We start from the raw sequence: 20,822 nt of genomic DNA, 5'->3' as shown, positions 1-20,822 counted from the left end.
TAAAAACTGCTGGCCCCAGAAGCAAATGTCCATGACAGACCACTCATCCAGGGATCTTTCACAGATTCATTCATAAACATTCACTGAGCAGCTACTGTATGCCAGCCACGGATCTGAATAAGGCCATACTGCAGTGACCAAGACAGATAAGGTCTTTGTAAATTTTATTTTATTTGGCTTGTAGGGCTGCACCTGCGGCTTATGCAAGTTTCCAGGTTAGGGGTCGAATTGGAGCTGCAGTTGCTGGCCTACACCACAACCACAGCAACATGGGATCTAAGCTGCGTTTGCTACCTATGCCATAGCTCAGGGCAACGCCAGATCCTTACGCCACTGAACGAGACGTGGGATCAAACCCACATCCTCATGGATCCTAGTCAGGTTCTTAACCCGCTGAGCCACAACGGGACCTCCCAGGTAAGGTCTTTCTTTGTTGTCAGGGAGCCTTCTTTCCATAAGGGATGATAACAAACGAACCCAGGGATAAAGAAAAAAGAAGCGGGCTGGCGTGATGGAGAGTAATTGAGGGGCTGTTGAGCAGGGTGGCTGGGCCTCACTGAGGATGTGACATTTAAGCTGCACCGTCATTGACAGGAAGAAACTGGCAGGACAAGGACGCAGAAAAGAGCCTTCCAGACAGAAAGGCTGTGGGGGTGGGACGTGGTGAGGGTGAAATGGCTGGAACAGACCCATGTCCCAGAGGCGCGCTGGGGCCTGGGTGCAGGTGCTTGTGGGCAATGGAGAGAAGTTCACCTTACGTCCCGGGAGCATCCAGAGGCCCTTGTCCCCCCACCCCGGAGAGCTTGGAGCAGAGCAGGGACACCAGCAGACAGTGTTTTGAACTGACTGCTTGTGGAGAATGCACCGTGCATAAGGCGACCAAGACCTGGGCCTGCCCTCCACAGAGCTTGGCATCTAGGAGGTGCCCCGGAGCTATTGGGGGCCAGAGGACCACATGGCTGACCTCCCGACCGGTTCAGCTGCCACTGGTAACATGAGCTGCGTGTCCGCGCAGCTGATCTCTGTCAGCAGGTGTGTCCCATCGCCATGTCTGGAGAGCAGCCATCTAGGCTGACTGAGCATTTGGGAAATCCTGGCAGCCCAGAGGGGGCCCCTCAGGTGACCCACTGGAGTTTGGAGAAAACCCCCATCAGAACACCTGGACCTGGTACTGAGGGCATTTTCCCAGCCTCTCCGGGCAAACCCACACCAGGGTGTCAAAGGAGCTGCGCCCAGAAGCAACAAGCTGTTCCAGAAGGAAGTGGAAGGCCTCTGGGCCCAGCTCCATTCTGCTCTCTGTCCAGTTGATGTCCTGTGGGAAGGACGGTCAGGTGGTCACCCCTAGCTTTTGCTCTGGTCCAGAAATCCAAGGCTTTCTGATCAGAGGAGCACTCCTTGGTGACAGCAGTGGGGCTGGTTCTATACAACTTTTCACCACAAAAGCCCTTGTTTCTGTGAAAGGGTGTAAAGAACCCTCATGCCTAAGAAAGGACAGCTTTACCTCCCAGCTGGAGCCGGGCAGCTCTCCCTTGGCCTCCTGGCCCCTCTGTCTGTGCCTCCCTGCCTGCCCCTCCACGCCAGCCCCCTTGCCCTTGGCAGCAGAGCTGGGAGAAGGTCCTCAGGGAATCCCTTCCACACAAGGGGAGCGGGTGCCCACCCTGCCCACCTCGCCGGTGGCACCATCCGCCAGACTGGTGGCCAGAGAGGGGCAGAGCAAGGAGAAAGACCCCCAGATGGCTGCCCGGATCCCAGATGACAGGAGGGGAAACGGCAAAGAGCCAGCCACCCTGTGACTGTGGACCCCTAACTCACACGATGTGTCCCTGCCACGAGCAGCTCCGAGGAGACAGCCCCCCTACTCCTGCCAGCCCTGTCCGAGGCAGGGTGGGATCCCCGGGCTGGCTTCCAGCTCTGGGGACCAACTTTGCCTGGGATCCACACAGGTCCGCCCAGGCCTCAGTCACCCAACAGTTAATGCATTTTTTTTCCTGACTGACAACAAGACAACACCAAAACAGTCAACTATTTTTATCTCCGGATTAATCACAAAAGGCTAACGCTTCCACCTTCCCTGTGATTAAAAATTAGGAGACCAAGCTCTATAGTGGTTCGGGATAATAACCAGTCCTGGGAGGGGGGTTATGAATAATGCATCTCCAGGCTCGGGCTGTTCCAGGCTTTCTCCCCTCCTGGCCCCTCAGCTCTGGGCCCCAGTCTGAATGGAGGGGTAATGAATCACCCCCACCTCCCATCAGAGCTGCAGCTGCCAAGAGCCACTGTTGATTTCTATTCAGCCGGCTGGCCCCCAAACCTCCCCACTCCTCCCCCACCGCCCCCGCACATCAGCCCCATCCGCACCCCCTCCTACCCCATCTGGTGTGCACCGAGGCGAAGGCCGATCAATAATGCATGGTTACATGAATAACCAGCGCGATAACCACTTATTCAGGAAGATGTAATCAGGACCCATTCTGAGGGTGTGTGTGTGTGTGTGTGTGTGCGCGCATGCATGTGTGTGCCTGAGCACTCAAGCAGCACAGACCCACTCCCCTCTCCCCTCCTCTAACCCTGTATCCCAAAACACAGCACTAAAGAAGCAGGAAGGAAGGGCCTGGCCCCTCACTGCCCTCACACTTAGGAAAGGCCTCCTCTGCCTGTGATCACAGGAGGTTACGCTGAGCAAAGGCCCAGAGACAGTCCGTTCTCAAACCTGGTCACCCAGCAGAATCCTCTGGGACTTTAAAAAGCCCTGATGCTCGGGTCCACCTCCAGTGATGGGGAATTTAGCCAGTCGGGGTGTGGCCTGCAACGGGACACTTGAAATCTCTTCCAGACTGTTGTAAGATACAGCCGAGGTTGAGAACCCCTGTCTCAGGCCCCGTGAAATGTCAGTGCCAGGGGACCGGTCCAGGGGCCCTGCTGTACTTTCACCTTTTGTATCTGAGGAAATAAAACCAGGAAAAGGACGGCCTTCCTGCTTTGGCCTCTGATTTAGGGCACTTTCCCTAATCACGCCCCACTTGAGAGGCCCACACATGCCATGGCCCCGTTCTTATTCCACTCCGGACGTTTCAGATGGTTCTTTCCAGGGTCCCTGGCGCTTGGGCAAGCTCAGCCTGAGCGCCTTCATCCTGGGCGGCTGGCGAGGAGAAAGCTGCCACCACAAAGGGAGGGAACAGGAGCCCCAGCCCAGCCCTCCCTCCTGGAAGGGCTGCCCAAAGCCCCCGAGATAAAATCCCCTCCTGGCACTGTTGCACCCACCCCCATCCATGGAAAGCCCTCATTAGCTTCCCTGTGGCTCTCTGGCCGCTCAGCACCCAGGAGGCCACAGGCACTAATGACGGGGTAGAGGGCTGGCAGGGGAGGAGGGCTGCCTTTATGGTCCAGCCCACACCCACCATCTGTCTGCACCCAGGGCCCCCTAGGAGGTTGGGCAGGGTTGAATGAGGCTGACTTCCTCCCTGGGCCAGGATCCTGGCAGGGTCTGGGGGCTGATGAGAGCAACTTGGAAGCCCTGAAGGGTTTTTTTTTTTCCCCCCTCAGGAAATAGAACCTTGGGAGTTGGCACTCACTGGGCTGTTGTTCTGAACTAGGCCTCCTGGAGGCCAGGGAAGGACCAGGGAGAGCCATAGCTGAAAGTGCTGCTGCCTCAGTCCTTACTTGGCCTCAGAGTCTCCTGCAGTTTCCTGAGGAACCTGGAGGCAGGCGGAGGAGGCCCAGGGAGGGAGGGAAGCCAGGCAGGTTGTAGGAGGTGCCCTGAGGAGGTGGGAGTGGGCTAGAAAGCTGAGCTGCTAGGTCAGGCTGCCTGGAGCTACCGCCTCCCCAGCCCACAGGCACAGAAGCCTGTACAGGGCTCCGCTGGAAGGATGGACTCTCTCTGGCTGCTGGGCAAAGGACCCCAACTCCTCACGCAGTGAACCCTTCATCCTTTCACTGAGCAAACATGCAGTTCAGCCCTCCCCAAGACTCCCGAGCTGACAGGCCAGCCTCTCCCAGGGGAGGAATATCTGCCTGGGATTCCTCAGTTGGTCTCCAGGGAGCCCTGCCCTTCCTGGCTTGTTGGGAAGGAGAGGCAGGGAACAAAGGCCTGAGACCCTCATGCATCCATGGCTAGAACATCGGAAGGGGCTCTGTGACCTCAGGCCAGTCACATAACTTCTCTGGGCCTCTTCTCCAAACAATGGTCATCCATCCTCATAACGGTGCACCCTGCATCCCACCGTTGTCATGGGGATCAAAGGCATGACTGCATTGAAGGAGAAAAGGTTTATGACGCTCCCATCAGCCACTGGGCTCTGTGCTGGATGCTGCGGGAGACGCCCCTCCCTGGCACCCCCCATCTCTCAGTGGGGACCACACTGCTGTGAAATGGACTGGAAGGACCAGGCAGGAGAGATTCATTCCAGCTCCGAGATGAGGGAGTTGGAATAACATGCTAAGGAGACGCCCAGCGTAGCACAGCTCCCTAAAACGCTGTGTCCGCCTTGAAGGCAGCAGCCAGCCTGGTGTGCCAAATGTCAGGGGACCTGCTTCCATCCCTGGCTCTGCCACTCATTCACTCTGTGACCTTGAGCAAGTCATTTCATCCTGCTGAGCCTCGGTTTCCAGATCCATGTAATTGGGACAGTAATATTTGCCTCGAAAGACTGTTGTGAGGATTAAATCAGATGACAGATGTGTCAGTGCTTTGCTTTAAAAGAGAGAGCAAGAGAAAGAGAGGGAAGTTAAAAAGAAAGATATGATTGGAGTTCCTGTTGTGGTTCAGTGGTAACGAACCTAACTCGTATCCATGAGGACACGGGTTTGATCCCTGGTTCCATTCAGTGGGTTAAGGATCTGGCATTGCTGTGAGCTGTGGTGTAGGCTGCAGATGTGGCTCGGATCCCACATTGCTGTGGCCGTGGTATAGGCCAGCGGCTACAGCTCTGATTCAACCCTTAGTCTGGGAACTTCCATATGCCAAGGGTGCGGCCCTAAAAAAAAAAAAAAAAAGTAAAGAAAAGAAGAGAAAAGAAAGAAAAATATGATCCAGACAGCAAAGCCGTGCTTCCCGATCTGCAAATTGCAGCTAATGATGCCTGGCCTGTCCCCTCGTGGGCTGCCGCAGGATGAGACGGTGACATGAGCGTCCTCTGCAAATAAACACGCGAGGCATATGTCAGGGATTACTGCTGTGGTTGCTGTTACTGTTGTAATACAAGGGATTATACATTTTATTAAGGAATGATAATTACTGTTTGGCATCAGCTCCATAAAATCCACCCAGCCCTGCCCGAGGGGAGAGGCACCCTCAGCCTGACCTCTGCGTTCCTCTCCCTGCAGTGCCGCCAGACGACCCCGTCATCCTGGGGGGGCCTGTCATCAGCCTGCGGGCCGGGGACCCCCTCAACCTCACTTGCCATGCAGACAACGCCAAGCCTGCAGCCTCCATCATCTGGTTGAGGAAGGGAGAGGTCATCAACGGGGCCACCTACTCCAAGGTAGGTGGGGGGGACAGGAGGGGAGGGGGGCTGCACGGAAGAGGCCACTCTCCCCACCTCTCTGCTGCTCTTGCTCTCTGTATATGACTTTCTATTGATGTTTGTTTCTGGCTCTTTGTCTCTCTCTCTCTTTCTCTTTCTTTTTCTCTCTTTTACCCTGTCACTTTCTCTCTCATGACCATGACCCATTTCTGTCCCTCTTTCTGTCTCTCTTTCCTGGGGTTATACCTGGGCTTGGTAAAGGACCTGAAGGATAAAGGATGGTCGCAGGAGGACACTTGGGGACAGAAGTGGCCCAGGCCTAGGGTTGCCAGATAAAATACAGGATGCTTGGCTGAGACAACGAATATCTGTTTAGTGTGTGTCCCAAATATTGCATGGGGCATAAGTGTGGGCCATATTTATACTAAACATTATTCATTGTTTATCTGAAATTCAAATTTAACTGATGTCTGTATTTTTATTTGCTCAAACTGAACACCTTCCCAGGGCTACCAAGTGAGGCTATTAAGGTTCTTTCTGTCCCAGGTGCCTGGCTCAAGCCAGGGATGGCTGAATACAGCCCATAATCCCTTACCAAGCCCTGCACCCTGTTGTGCCTACCTGCTGGATGCTTTACTCTAATTCACACCGGTTCTGGAGGCTGGAAGTCCACGATCAAGGTGCTGGAGGGGTTGGTTTCTGGTGACAGCTCTCTTCCTGGCCTATAGATGGTGGCTTTCTCACTGTGCCCTCCCATGGCCTTTCCTCTGTGTATTCAGAAGGGATCTCTGATGTCCCTTCCTCTTCTCATAAGGACACCAATCCCATTGGATTAGGGCCCCATCCTTATGACTTCGTTCAACCTTGATCACCTCTTTAAAGTCCCTATGTCCAAATATGGCCCCAAGGGGAGTCGAGGCTTCACAGTATGAATTCCAGGAATTTAGCAGGGGGGGACACAATTTATATATAACGGGGGCCTGCCAGTTCTGACAAGCCCCGTGTGAGTTGGGGCACATGGAGAAGGCTGGGTAATCCAGTGGTGCTTGCACAGAGCTGGCTCCAGGGGCTGTCAGATTATGGGATTATTGGCTGGATTCATCCGTCCTGGCCTGAGCCAGGCACCTGGGACAGAAAGAACCTGCTGCCCCCTCTCTCCCCAGGACCATAAATGCCACTGACCTAGGCAGGTCTGAAGGCATAGAAGTCCCAGATAGGCTAGGAATAAGGGGCCCCAGGGCAGGAGCAGCTCCAAGAGAGATGGAGACACAGAGAGAATGAGAGAGATGGAGAGGGCACCCAAGTGCACACACCATCAAGCAGGGTCCAAAGTCCACAGAAGCAATCCCGCAGGGCAGCCTTGACAGCCCTTAGGGCTGAAGCCTCAGTCTTTGTCACATCATGGGTGGTTACACCTGTGGGCTCAGGATCTGGGCAGCCTCAGTTTGAATCCAGGCTCTGCCACCTTCTAGTTCTGTGACCGTGGGTCAGCTACCTAACCGAGTTGTGCCTCAGTGTCCCTATCCATACAATGGGAGCAATGGCACCTGCCTCAAAGGATGGTGAGGCTTGAATGAGCAAAGTACCTGGCAGAGTGCATCACTCCACAGAAGCACTGCCTGTCCCTCACTTGATCCACCCAGGTCCCTGGGTGCACCCCGCCATCCACATTTCCTGGATGAGAATGTCAGTGTCACAGTGTCACAGTAGAGCAGGCCTGGGTCCTACAAGCCTGGATACAAATCTGTGTTCATCACATATTACAGTAAACTCATCTCTCTGCCTCAGTATTACCCCACCTGCCAAATGGGATGATGGTAACCACAGACGCCTGTTAGAACCTCTGGGAACTTAAAAGGGAAAATGGGAGTCCCGCTGTGGCGCAGCGGGTTAAGAATCCAATTCCCCTCATGGCTCAGCAGTAACAAACCTGACTAGTATCCATAAGGACTCAGGTTCCATCCCCGGCCTCACTCAGTGGGTTAAGGATCCAGTATTGTCATGAGCTGTGGTGTAGGTTACAGACATGACAGATCTGGCATTGCTGTGGCAGTGGCATAGGCCAGCAGCTGCAGCTCCAATTCAACTCCTAGCCTGGGAACCTCCATATGCCTCAGGTGTGGCCCTACAAAGACAAAAAAAAAAAAAAAGAATCCAACTGCAGAGCCTTGGGTTGCCATGGAGAAATGGATTTGAGCCCCAGCCCAGCGCAGTGGGTTAAGGGAGCCAGCATTGCTGCAACTATAGCACAGTTTGCAGCTGCAGCTTAGATTCGATCTCTAGCCCAAGAACTTCCATATGCTGCCGGTGTGGCCACAAAAAAGGGAAAATGTGTTGAAAGCAATCCATAAAGAGCCTGGCTTAGAACCGGGACCTCGTAAATGTTCGCTAGCATTACTGGGTGCTTCCTCCTAGAGCCCTGCCTCACCCAGCCTGTCCCCCCTCCTCAAGGTCACACAGCAGCCCAGGTTCCATTTAGGTCCTCACTGTGGCCAGCGGAGGGGAGGACAAGCTGGTGGGAGGGAGGGTGGCACGTCCTGGCACGACAGGACGGTTATGCCCCTTGCCCTGGGAGAGCTGGGAGGAGGACCTCCCTCCTGCCAGCGCCCAGCACCTGAAACACACTGCCTCCTGAGCCCTCATGACCCGCGTGCTTGGGTGGAGCTGCAGAAGCCGGGGAGTGGGTGGCAAGGCCCCAATCTCTCCGAGTCCTTTCTTCCTGGACACCCAGCCTCAGGCTACGTGGCATGACTCAGGAAGGCCAGCACACACACAGACCAGGGGAGGCAGGACAGGCTGTAGCAGAGGACAGAGGACAGTAGGCTGAGGCCAGAGAGGAGTCTTCCCCAGGGGCCAGATTCCTGCTCCATCTGCTCCTTCCCCAGCTGCTGCCATGTCAAGGGATGGGGCCTTGACCCCGAAGGGGGACAGGAAGGAGGGTCATTTGGTCTTGGGGAACCCAGTTGTGTACATCCTCGCCTTACCCTCCAGCCCTACCCCTCTGCATCCTCCAGCTTCATACCGCTTCCTGCCCGAGGAGCCACCCACCCACCCTCCGCCAGGACCACTTGCGTCTTCAGGGCTCAGGCGAAGAGGAGCTCTGGGACAGCACCCCTCAGGGCCCTCACTGGGCCCAGCTATGCAGCCTTTCCCCACCCATCACCCAGCACCATGCGCCCCCCCCCACCCCCATTCCATGTGTCCATCTCAGGGGCCGAGAGTCTCCACCCAGTGAGCAGCTGCCACTCATCCCCACCGTCTTTTTTTTTTTTTTTGCTTTTTAGGGGCCACACCTGCAGCATATGGATTTGACCTCTAGCCTGGGAACCTCCATATGGAGTTCCCTGGCCTTGCTCAGCGGGTTAAGGATCCGGCGTTGCCATGAGCTGTGGCGTAGGTCGCAGACAAGGCTCGGATCCCGTGTTGCTGTGGCTCTGGCGTAGGCCGGTGGCTACAGCTCCGATTCGACCCCTAGCCTGGGAACCTCCATATGCCGTGGGTGCTGCCAGCCTATGCCACAGCCACAGCAACACAAGATACAAGCCACATCTGCGACCTACACCACAGCTCACAGCAATGCCGGATCCTTAACCCGCTGAGCAAGGCCAGGGATCAAACCCGCAAACTCATGGTTACCAGTCAGATTCATCTCCTCTGCGCCACAATGGGAACTCCATCCTCACCTTCTTTGTGAAAAGCATCCCTATGGCCCCAGGGCAAAAGACAGGACTGCAGGGTTTGGGGCCAAGGTACTGAGTACATCTCCTCCTTCTCTGACAGCCCTAATTCCAGTCATGTGACAACAGGCCCCAACAGAGTCCCCAGGCAGCTTTAAAAAGGGGAAACAAAAGAGATGATTAAAAAAAAAAATTTAAGGGACACAGCAGGTGGGCTAGGTGAGTGAGGACAAGGAAAAGAGGAGGCCTGGTTGCCAGGCAATCAGGCCACTCAAGCCCTTTCCGGGCTGTTTGCATATCAATGAACATCCAATATTCAGCTCCCAGACTGGGGCACCTGCCCACTGCATTCTCTCCAAACCTCCACCCTCCCTCACCTGGGGTCACCAGGCCTCCCATCTCTTGGGGCTCAGCCAGGCTCTCTCTCACCCAGCTGAAACCCCTGGGGCTTTGGAAAGAGCAGAGTGGGGGCAGCTGCCCACACTGGACAGCTGCACACAGGATGCTGTCTGTGCACCCACCTCGGCCAGCCCAGCACCTCGCCCCCCAGGCCAGTGCCCATTGGTTGCCAAGTGCCTGCCCTCAGGGGTGGGACAGGGAGGCTGGGTGTGCACAGACAGGGAGGAGCAGGGGGCAGGCAGGGTCCAGAAGAGAGCTGCAGGCCTCCCACAGCCACTGGGACCGTCAGGAAAGCTGTTTGGAAGCAGTCAGTGGAGCAGAGGCCCGTGGACACGCACACAGGCAGAGAGCGGAAGCCCAGCCAGCTAGCCTTCTGCCCTGGCGCCTCCACCCCTATGCAGGTGAGGTGTGTACACCCCGCTCCTGGTCCACGTCTGCACACACAGGCGGGACCCCCAGGAGCTGCCATGGGGGTCACACTACTGCCCACCGAGCTGGAGGAAGGGTGGCCCCAAGCCTTGGAGGTGGAGGTGTCACTAAGGATAACTCACCATGAATAATCTGCTTACCCTCCCTGAGTTGATGCGCCTGCTCAAGAAGGTTTCTGAAGCAGCAGGTGGGGGCTCCACCTAGGTGTGTCCCCAGAGCCAAGGTCAGGGGAGGGAAGCCCAAAGAAGGTGCGGGAAGGACAAGGATGAGGAAGTGAGGCCACAGTGTCCCAGGGCTTCATTTGCATTTGAGAAAAGGGAAGTTTTATGAGAAAGGAATGAAAAAAAAGAAAAGGATGGAAAGGTGAGGAGAAGGAACAAAGGAAGGAGGAAAACAGGGTGAAAAAAGGAAGACCCCGCCCATTACCAGCCTGGCTCCCTCCCCAGGAACACGCTGGGCCTCGTCCTGGAGCTGGGGACCCTGGGCCAGGTGCCCAGGGCCTCCCCTGCGAAGCGGGCACTGAGCTTTCCCCTGGTTTAATGAACACATCTCCCCTTCTCTAATTAGGTGGAACAAACAACTTGAACCAGAATTTTTATTTCCCAGAAAAGCACACACCCAGACACAGTAAATATGTCATTAATCATCATTCAGAAGCGAGGAGCACCCTGGGTGTGGGGAGCAGGCAGGAGTCGGGGGCCTAATTAGGAGCTCGGGCCCTGGCTCCCCTCCCACCAGCACCCAGATGGCCCTGCTCCCCTCCACCCTCTGAGCAGATCAATCTGAGTGTTCCTGGCAGAGTAAAATTTATGTAAATGTCCCTTGTTAGCACCACGGAAAAGTAAAGGAAGGTGGGGGGGGGGGGAAGCAGAATATGACCCCCTCCGCACCTCCTCCAACCCAGCCCCAAGGTCTTATTTTTCAACCAGGAAATTGTTCTTATTATCGCCTGGCTATTTATAGACAGATGAGGTCTGTGGAGGAGCCCAGAGCCAGCCCGTTACTATGGTGCAGCTCCCAGCTGCTCCCAAGCAGGGCTCTGGGCTAACCGCCCCCCATCCCAAGCCCCAGCCCCCGGTTGCTGGCCTCCAGTTTAGCCCCCTGGCCTGGAGGCAGTGCTGAAGATCCTCACCCCACCGGCTCCCTGGACTGACCATCCTCCTCGACCCCCTCTCCAAGATCGCTCCGCTCAGGGCTGAGCCCACCACCCACGTCCTGAGAAAGAATAGGCACGGAGCCGGCCTGGGCCCAGGCAGCTTTAGAACAGAGGAGAAACAGTCCGGGGCTGCTGCCCGGCTGTGTGCCTCGCCACCGTGTCTGAGTCTGGCTTGGTCTACAGCAGGATGCATGGTTCTGGTTCGAGGCTCGGGCCCTGTTCTAGAGCTGGAGGCCACTGAAGTGAGGACCCAGAGCTGGGCTCCAGTTGCCTACCTGTCACTTACGTCACTTAATTGTCTGTTCCCACCTTTTTTTTTTTTTTTTTTTTTAGCTTTTTTAGGGCTGCACCTGCAGCATGTGGAGGTTCCCATTCTACTAGCTGCAGCTGCCAGCCTAGGTCACAGCCACAGTAACACCAGATCCGAACCGTGTCTTCAACCTACACCACAGCTTATGGCAGCACCAGACCCTTAATCCACTGAGCAAGGCCTCATAGATACTCATTGGGTTCATAACCTCGTGAACCACAATGGGAACACTCCAATTGTTTTCACCTTTAAGTGGAGATCACACAACCTGCTGTCAGGGTCTCAGGAAGCTGTGTTGACAGGGTTGTGAGCTCAGGGCTCACCACTCTCAAGTGGAAAGCCCAGCCCTGCCCTGCAAGTTCCTGACTCACTTTGAGTTTCTTTTTTTTTTTTTTTTTTTTCTGTCTTTTTAGGGCCACACCCATGGCATGTGGAGGTTCCCAGCCTAGGGATCTAATCAGAGCTGTAGCTGCTGGCCTACGCCACAGCCACATCCACAGCAACACCAAATCCGAGCCACGTCTGTGACCTACACCATGTCTCACGACAACGCCGGATCTTTAACCTGCTGTGCGAGGCCAGGGATTGAACCTTGTGGTTCCTAGTCGGTTCGTTTCTGCTACACCACGAGGGGAACTCCTCTTGACTCACTTTGAACTCAGTTTTCTCTTCTGTTATTTAGGAGACAAGGCTCCCTTCTTTCCAGGGGTTAGAGATTAGAGATGATATCAAGGTTATTTTCTGGGAGGTTTTGAGGAAGTGAAGTCTGTCCCTCTACTCCTTGGCTCCAGTCATGGCAAAGTAAGACTGTGTCCAGCACCTCCGCCCCACAGGGTCAAGTTCCTTCCTGGAGTCCGCTGAGCAAGTCCTGTCTCCCCACCCCAAGAAGTGGTCCTCTTAAAAAGAATATATATACATTTTAAAAAAGTGGCCCTCCTGCCCAGGCACCTCCCCAACATGCAACCACCTTCATGGGCTGCCAGGGAGCTCAAGGCACAGGGCATCATACTGTCAGGGAAGTAGCTGGAAAGGGGTGCAGGGGAGGGAGGGTAGCAGTCGTGGTGGGGAGTAGCCACCCTGAGGAGTGACCTCTTAGTTGCATGGAAATCAGGAGACCTTTTGAAGTGCATTCATTTCCAGGGCTGCTGTGACCAAGTTTTGTAGCATGGTTCTTCAAACAACCAAAATGTGGAGTTTCCGTCATGGCACAGGGGAAACGAATCTAACTAGGAACCATGAGGTTGCGGGTTCGATCTCTGGACTCACTCATTGGGTTAAGGATCTGGCATTGCCATGAGCTGTGGTGTAGGTCACAGATGCAGCTCATATCCTGCGTTGCTGTGGCTGTGGCGCAGGCCGGCAGCTGTAGCTCCGATTCCACCCCTAGCGTGGGAACCTCCATATGCCACGAGTGCGGCCATTGCAAATGCTTGAAGTCTGGAATCAAGGTGTGGGCAGGGCTGTGCTTCCTCCAAAGGCCCCCGGGAGGCTCTTCCTGCCTCCTCCAGTTCGTGCTGGCTCTTGGCATTCCTTGGCTTGCTGAAGAATCATTCCAGTCTCTGCTTCCTTCCCATGGCCTCCTTCCTGTGTCTCCCCGTCTTCTCCTCTTCCTACAAGAACACTAGCCAGAGGGCCCACTCTACATCCAGGATGATCTTGTCTCAAGATCATTAGCTATGGGTTCCAGTTGTGGCGCAGTGAAAGCGAATCCAACTAGTATCCATGAGGATTCAGGTTCAAGGCCTGAACCTCATGAATCCCCGGCATTTGCCATGACCTGTGATGTACGTCACAGATGCGACTCGGATCCTGCATTGCTGTGGCTGTGGTGTAGGCCAGCAGCTGTAGCTCCGATTCAACCCCTAGCCTGAGAACCTCCATATGCTGCAGGTACAGCCCTAAAAAGCAAAAAGGAAAAAAAAAGAAAAAAGAAAAAAAAAGCTCCTTAACTAATTACTAATTATGAAACTAAGTCCCTATGTCCAAATATGTTCACATGCTAAGGTTCTGGGTGGACATGAATTGCTGGGGGAGGATGCTATTCAACCCACTCCAGAACCCTCTTACTTAGGTCACCACCAACTTGAAGTGAGTTTGATCAAGCTGCATAGCCTCCCTTGATCACACCTGTTTTGTCCCCTGTCAAATGGAAGATAACAGTGTCTGTCCTGTCTGTGGCTCAGTCAGAGCTTCGATGAGCTCAGGACATGAAATGATTTGAAAGCTGAAAGGGTTTATACAGTTGAAGTAATGAAACAGTGTGCACAGATTCTGCTCACACCCCCACCCCAGCCCTGCCCTTACCCCATCCCCCAAACCTCACCCCTTCTCCAGCCTGGGTCACAGCACCGTCTGTGGTCCCCATCTCCCACAGACCCAGAGACTCCCTGGACCAGAGGCAGAATGGTTACAAGTTCATGTCTACATAGGACCTGCAGCCTGGTTTCCATCGGGCCCAGCCTGGTTTCTCTTATGCGTCGGAGTCGGCAAGTCCAGGCTGATTTTCACCCATGCTGGAGAACTTTCTAGTTCCTTTCTCCTCCCTCAGCCAGGCACTCGGAGCCAAGGGTAACTCCCCAGATTGCATAGAGACAGGCGCCCCTGGGTGTCCTGAGCTGACCCACCTCCATCCACGACTCTCCCTCCTCCTGTCTGAGGCTGGCTCGGGACCTGCCTGCCCACCCAGGCCATCCCGGCCGAGTGATGAGTAACTGGGCCCTTCTCTCCCACTTTAGACCCTGCTTCGCGATGGCAAGCGCGAGAGCATCGTGAGTACCCTCTTCATCTCCCCCGGCGACGTGGAGAACGGGCAGAGCATTGTGTGCCGAGCCACCAACAAGGCCATCCCCGGCGGGAAGGAGACCTCCGTCACCATCGACATCCAGCGTGAGTAGTCACCCGACCCGGCCAGGCCCAGCCTGGGCCAGGGACCTCCCGGGCCCTCTGCCAGGAGCATGGGTCAGAGGCAGGGGAATAGCCAGCCAGAGCCACAGCCTGCAGGATGGCTAGAGGCAGGAACCGGGTTCGTCAGCTCTGGGGACTGGCGGGTGTGTATGTACAGGTACTCAAGGGACCACCTTGTCTTCCTTACTATCACAGGTGAGGGTGACAATCTTAATAACCAGACAGATGAGGAGTTTTGGTTGTGGCTCTGCGGGTCATGAACCCAACTAGTATCCAAGAAGATGCCAGTTCACTCCCTGGCCTCGCTCAGTGGGTTAAGGATCTGGTGCTGCATGAGCTGTGATGTAGGTTGTAGACGTGGCTTGAATCCCATGTTGCTGTGGCTGGGGTGTAGCTGTAGCTCCAATTTGACTTCTAGTCTGGGAACTTCCATATGCCGCAGGTGCAGCCCTAAAAAGCAAAAATAAAAATAAAAAAATAAAAAAAATCTGATAGGCAAGAAATAGGTTTATTAAGATAGGATGCTTCTGAGAGGTGCAAGCAGGCAGGCAAGGAGGCTCTGCCAAAAAAATCTTTTTTTAATTAAAAAAAAATAAGACAGATGAGAATCCTTTGCAAATGACATGTTCAAACCACATTTCCACTCCTAAATAAGGTCGAACTTCCAGACCAACCAATAGGTGGTCAGCCCCGCCCTGCTGGCCCAGTCAGGCCACCTCCCCACCTGCTGTGGAGAGGAAGCCAGGGTGAAAATGCTGGGAACAGAAGGGCACTCAGGGCTCCAGAGTGGGGACACAGCACCAGGCCCTGTAGAGAATCGTGGGGCCTGGCTTGGGGAAGGAGAGAAGAGGAAAGAGGCTCCGGTGGCTCAGCAGGTTAAGGTTCCAGCATTGTCACTGCTGTGGCTGTGGTTACTGCTATGGTACAGGTTTGATCCCTAGCCCGGGAACTTCTGCATGCCATGGGCACAGCCAAATACAAGGAGAGAAGAGGAAGAGGAATCAAGGAATCATCACTCAGCCCATCCTTTGCACATATTATCTCATGTAATCTTTACAGCGACCATTAGGAGTAGGTATAACTGTGGTCCCATCTGGAGAAACTGAAGCACGTCCACACCAGAAGCCCTTAGCCAGCATCACTTATTACAATTCATGTAAACAAGGATGATGCTTTAAAACCCCAACAGCGGAGTTCCCGTTGTGGCTCAGTGGTTAACGAATCCGACTAGGAACCATGGGGTTGCAGGTTCGATCCCTGGCCTTGCTCAATGGGTTGGGGATCCGGTGTTGCCAAGAGCTGTGGTATAGGTCGCAGATGCGGCTTGGATCCCACAGTGCTGTGGCTCTGGCATAGGCTGGTGGCTACAGCTCCAATTCGACCCCTAGCCTGTGAACCTCCATATGCCGCGGGTGTGGACCTAGAAAAGGCAATAAATAAACAAACAAATAAATAAATAAAAAGAATCTGCTTATTAAAAAAAAAAAAAAAAAAACCCACCAGCATCGCATCCCAAAATTCCCTAAAGGAGACTCCTAAAGGTCTAAAATCTCTCTCAAGTGTCTGTCATTCCTTGGGAACAAAGACAAGCTCAACCAGGGACCCAGTGCCTCCCTCTCGGTACTGGACTGGTTTAGGTTGGAAGTTTCAGCGCTCGGAAATGAACTTTTCTTCTCTCAACCCCTCCCCTCCCTGCCTTGGAGAACGATGCCACCACATGCTGGGGGCATTGGCCAGAGGCTCTGAAGGACAGGCCAGAGCTGCAGGCTGGTGGTCCTTTCCTCCTTGTTATATTACTCATTTCCAGTCTAATCCGTGTAGAAACACCTCCCAGCAGCCCTGGCTCATCTCAGGCCCTAGATTCTGCACTCCACATGGCCCTTTGGGGACCTGGGGTCTGGAGTCCCAGGGTTTCCAGAGCCCGTTTGGAAACCAGAGAGCAGACTTCCCTCAGCGTTTGGAATCCTAGCAGGCTCTGTGCAGGTTCCAGGGGGCGGAAGAAACTGTTGAAACCCTCAGATGGGCTTGCTGTGGACACCCAGGCACAACAGCTGAGGCATTTGAAAAGATTTCGGATTCTTGACCTTCAGCAGCTATTAACAACCCCTCCCCATCCACCCCAGCCAGGGAGGGTGGGCGGGGCTCTTCCATTCCTCACCCAGTGAGAGCCAGGGGCATCAGGGCTGGGACCAGGGTCATGGGAGGGAGGTGCTCGCTCTGAAGGTCCTCTAAGTTCAAGGTCGCCCTAAGAGAGGTTCCTCCCTCCCCAATGCCAGGGCAGGCCCTGGGTCTTCACACCCGCCTGCTTCTTGCAGCAGCCACAGCACAGAGCAGCAGGCCAGCCGTGAAGGGGAAGCAAGATGCCAGGAGGGGGTGCTAGTCCACCATCCAGAGAGGCTGCACAACCCGTGAGCTGTGCAGGCCTAAGTTGTCACCTCACCCCCAGGGACACCAGTGTCTGATTTGATTGAATGGCATCCAAGCACTCTTCTTGCCCTACAATTGACTGTGAATCCAAGCTCTCTCCAGACACAAGCCAAATCTGGGGGGAATGAGAGTGGGAGACACAAGACATCCAAGGTGCCACTTGTGGCCACTGTGCAGCCCTCCCTCCTCAACCCCACCCATCCCCAGCAGGTCAGGAGGCCGAGGCTGGGACCCCCACAGAAGAAACCGCCTGGTCGGCTCCTGGGCCCTGGCAGGAGAGACCCAGAGGAAGCAGTACTTCTGCCCCAGCCTGTTGTCCATCACACAAGCAGAAAGTCATCATCAGGACAACAGCCCGCTGACTATTCAAACACATTCTTGGAAATGCACTTTAATGAGATGATCCATTTACCAGGGCACAAAGACAGCAGAATGCCCTGGAGGAGGATACCAGCCTTGCCAGGTCTCTGGGCCTTCCTGGCCTCCTTTCCAGGGATGACTCAGCCAGCAGAGGAGGGAGACATCGGAAACGAGGTCAGAGTGAGGCTGAGAACCCAGGTGCGGTGTGTCCTAGATGGGCCCCTGTCCAAGGCAGGTCAGGGGCATGGTTAAAGCCACAGCATTGGAGTTCCCACTGTGGCTCAGTGGTAAGGAACCTACCTAACTAGTATCCATGAGGACGCAGGTTTGATCCCTGGCCCACTCAGTGGGTTAAGGATCCGGTGCTTCTGTGAGCTGTGGTGTAGGTCTCAGACTCGGCTTGGATCTGGCATTGCTGTGGCCATGGCATTGGCTGGCCAGCTGCAGCTCTGATTCAACCCCTCGCCTGGGAACTTTTATATGAGGCAAGTAAAGCCCTAAAAAAATAAATAAATAAAGCCACAGCATTCCCCCTGGTTTGAATTCTGGCTCTGCCACTTACTGAGGGATGCCGACCTAGTCATTTAACCTCTTTGCGCCTCCGTTTCCTCATCTGTACGTGGAGGTAACAGTGCTCGGCTCATACGCTGGCTGGAGGGATTAGAGTAAATCATTTCAGTGGTGACCCTGGCAGAGTGCCTGGCCCCTGTCAACTGCTGTGCACAGTCACAAGGGTGTGGCTGCCCCTCCTCATCCCCCCAACAGCCCCAACAGAGAGGGTCTCCATCCGTCCGTGCCTCCCCACTCCTGAAAGCGCCTGCCCGTGCCTGCCCAGCAAAAGAGCGTGCTCTCTCCACCTCCGCCCTCCTGCTCTCCCCAGGCCCCCATTTCTTCCTTTGTTCATTCAATACACATCCAGCTGTTTGCCGTGGACACCGCGGGCTGGATCAGAGCTGCCTTTGCAAACCTGCTCATTTTCTCAGTCAACCAAGAAGCATCCACACTCAGCAAAAACACATTTGTTGTTTGTTTCCCTTGGTCTTTAGATGTTACCCAACCGAAGACAAAGCCCCCAGATTGAGTAATGGGAGAGAAAGCTTAACACCCCCAAAGTCTTGCTACATCTGGACTCTGCATCCAGCTGCCAAGTTTCAAATGCATGTGCTATAAAATCACTGAGTCATAGAGTTTCTCTCTTTTCTCGCCCCCTCGATGTAATACTTCCCCTGAACGTGCGCACGCACACACACAGACACACACACACACAGAGGCAGGTTGCTGATGGAAACACTAACAGACTCTCAGCTGTAACATCTGTTCAATGTGATCTCAGTTCCACCAGCTACATCAAAGCTGCCCCCCTGCAAGTTATGCAGCCGACATCACAAATGGGATTAAAATCATGTTTAATAGTCGGATATGACATAAACTATTTATACCTCTGGAGCCTGGTAGACTCCTGAAAATTCATCTCTTGTACATGCAGAGGAAAGGGGCAGAGAGAGGGACACAGGCAGCTCTGGGCCCCGAGTGGAGGCATAGAAGACACTGGCAAGGGTGGGAGCTTCCCAGGGATCTGTTCTCCTGGGTCCCAAGGATGCTGCAGAGACATGGGGAAGCTGCAGGAGACAGGCATCCACAGGAGGAGCTGGGAATGCAGCTCCGTGGTGGAGCAGGGTGTGGGAAGGGTCCTCCAACAGGTGTGTGCTCCACCTCCCTGCCCCCGAAGCCTCATCTTTTTATGAGGGACACCTAGGTGGGGGCCAGGGCTCCTGCAACTCTTCCCAAAGTTCTTTTTTGTTGTTGTTGTTGCTTTTTAGGGCCACACCTGCAGCATATGGAGGTTCCCAGGCTAGGGGTCCAATTGGAGCTATAGCTGCCAGCCACAGCCACAGCCACGCAGGATCTGAGATGCATCTGCGACCTACACCACAGCTCACGGCAACACCAGATCCTTAACGCACTGAGCAAGGCCAGGGAGCAGACTTTCATCCTAATGGATACTAGTCGGATTCATTTCTGCTGAGCCACTACAGGAGCTCCCTTTTTAAAAAACTTTTTTTTCTTTTTTTTTCTTTGGTTTGTTTGTTTTAAGACTTTTATTTTTCCATTATAGTTGACTTACAGTGTTCTGTCAATTTCTACTGTACAGCAAAGTGACCCAGCCACATATATATATATACACACATACATACATACATACACATTCTTTTTCTCACATTATCCTCCATCATGTTCCATCAGAAGTGACTAGATGTCATTGCTTCTCCAAATTCTGTGGCAGGTTTCTAGGGTCTCTTGAACTGGCCTGGAAGCTGGCCCTCACCTGGGTGGGTGGGCACCAAGGCGATGGGCAGCAGCTGAAGAGAGGCTGTGGGGTCCTGTGGGCATGGCTCTCCTGGAGGTGGGGGGAGAGCTCTCGTGGCTCCTCCTGGCCAAGGATCTTTGGGACCACTGGAGTCACTCATTGAAAACCAAGACTGAGGAGTTTCCGACCTGGCTCAGTGGTTAACAAACCCAACCAGTATCTGCGAGGACACAGGTTCAATCCCTGGCACTGCTCGGTGGGTTAAGGATCCAGCATTGCCATGAGCTGTGGTGTAAGTCGCAGATGTGGCTTGGATCTCATGTTGCTGTGGCTATGGCATAGGCCAGCGGCTGCAGCTCCAATTCAACCCCTAGTCTGGGACCCTTCATATGCCTCAGGTATAGCCCTAAAAAAGGCAAAAAAAAGAAAAAAAAAGAAAAAAAAAGAAAAGAAAAGAAAGAAAACCAAGACTGAGATTGCTGAAGAACCCATCACTTCCCTGGTAATTAATTCTCCAGGAAAAGGCAAGCAAGCTGGCTGTACCAGCAGCAGATGCTGCCAGGATCAATGTCCCCAGGCAGAACTAGGGGAGAACGTGGGAAGAACAGGCCCCTGCGCCTGCCTTATCTGCCCATGTCTCAACAAGCTATCTGCAGGTGCCAATGCCACCTCTGGGGTCATTTCCCAGGCCAAGACCCCAGGGCCCAGCCCTGGGCAGTGAGGTGCAGCCCAGCTTGAACACCACAGGGTACCAGGAGGCCAAGTGACCATGATCCCAACTCCAGGGTGGGCGAGGCTCGGTCTGCAGCTGGGCAGCTGTGCAGATGATGCTCTGAGGGGCTCGGGAAACCCATGTCATCTCTATCATCTCAATCAGATGCTGGGCCAGGCAGCTGGGGTGTTGTGCCCCCCATGGTGCCCTGCATATGCACCCAGAGGAGTCAGCATCTTTCTCAATGGCCTCTGAACCCCTAGAAAGTCCCCCTACCCTTCCAGCACTTTGCTGTGCTTATTGGTGAGGACGGGCCAGAAAATGTGGTCCAGGGGTCTGGCAAGGATGCAGGGACCCAGCTGCCCTCTTCACTCAGCCTAGAGCTGAACTCCAGCCTGACCCCTAGGCGCCGACCAGGCAGAAGAACAGGCACTGGCTATTGTCCCCCCCTGCCCTTCACCCACCCGGGAACACGGCTGCCTAGTGTGCTGAGACCTGGGCACCTGATGCGAAGCTTCTAGAGAAGGTCCTGAGCCAGCTTCCCCTGAGTTGGGAGGGCCAGGCCACCTCGAGGCCACTCTCTGGGTGATTCCCCACCTCAGTCTCCCTGCTCTGGATCCTCTCCCTCTATTTCCCTCTCTGAGTCTCTCCATGTCTGTTTCTTTCTTTAGTCTACTC

General features: G+C 54.5%; 1 protein-coding gene across 5 annotated transcripts in view; it reads left to right on the top strand.

Moving 5' to 3' along the window:
* Window positions 1-20,822, top strand: part of KIRREL3 (kin of IRRE like 3 (Drosophila)) — a 572,756-nt gene that overhangs the window by 523,638 nt on the left and 28,296 nt on the right. For all 5 annotated transcript variants that reach the window (XM_021063119.1, XM_021063117.1, XM_021063118.1 and 2 more), the window contains 2 exons: window positions 5,323-5,480; window positions 14,169-14,319. In XM_021063119.1, coding sequence (XP_020918778.1) covers window positions 5,323-5,480; window positions 14,169-14,319 — 309 coding nt within the window. The remainder of the gene's footprint in view (window positions 1-5,322; window positions 5,481-14,168; window positions 14,320-20,822) is intronic.

The sequence above is a fragment of the Sus scrofa genome, chromosome 9 (genome assembly GCF_000003025.6).
Source record: "Sus scrofa isolate TJ Tabasco breed Duroc chromosome 9, Sscrofa11.1, whole genome shotgun sequence".
Lineage (NCBI taxonomy): Eukaryota > Metazoa > Chordata > Mammalia > Artiodactyla > Suidae > Sus > Sus scrofa.
Note: the sequence above shows the minus strand (reverse complement) of the source record. Positions and strands in the feature narration are given on the sequence as shown.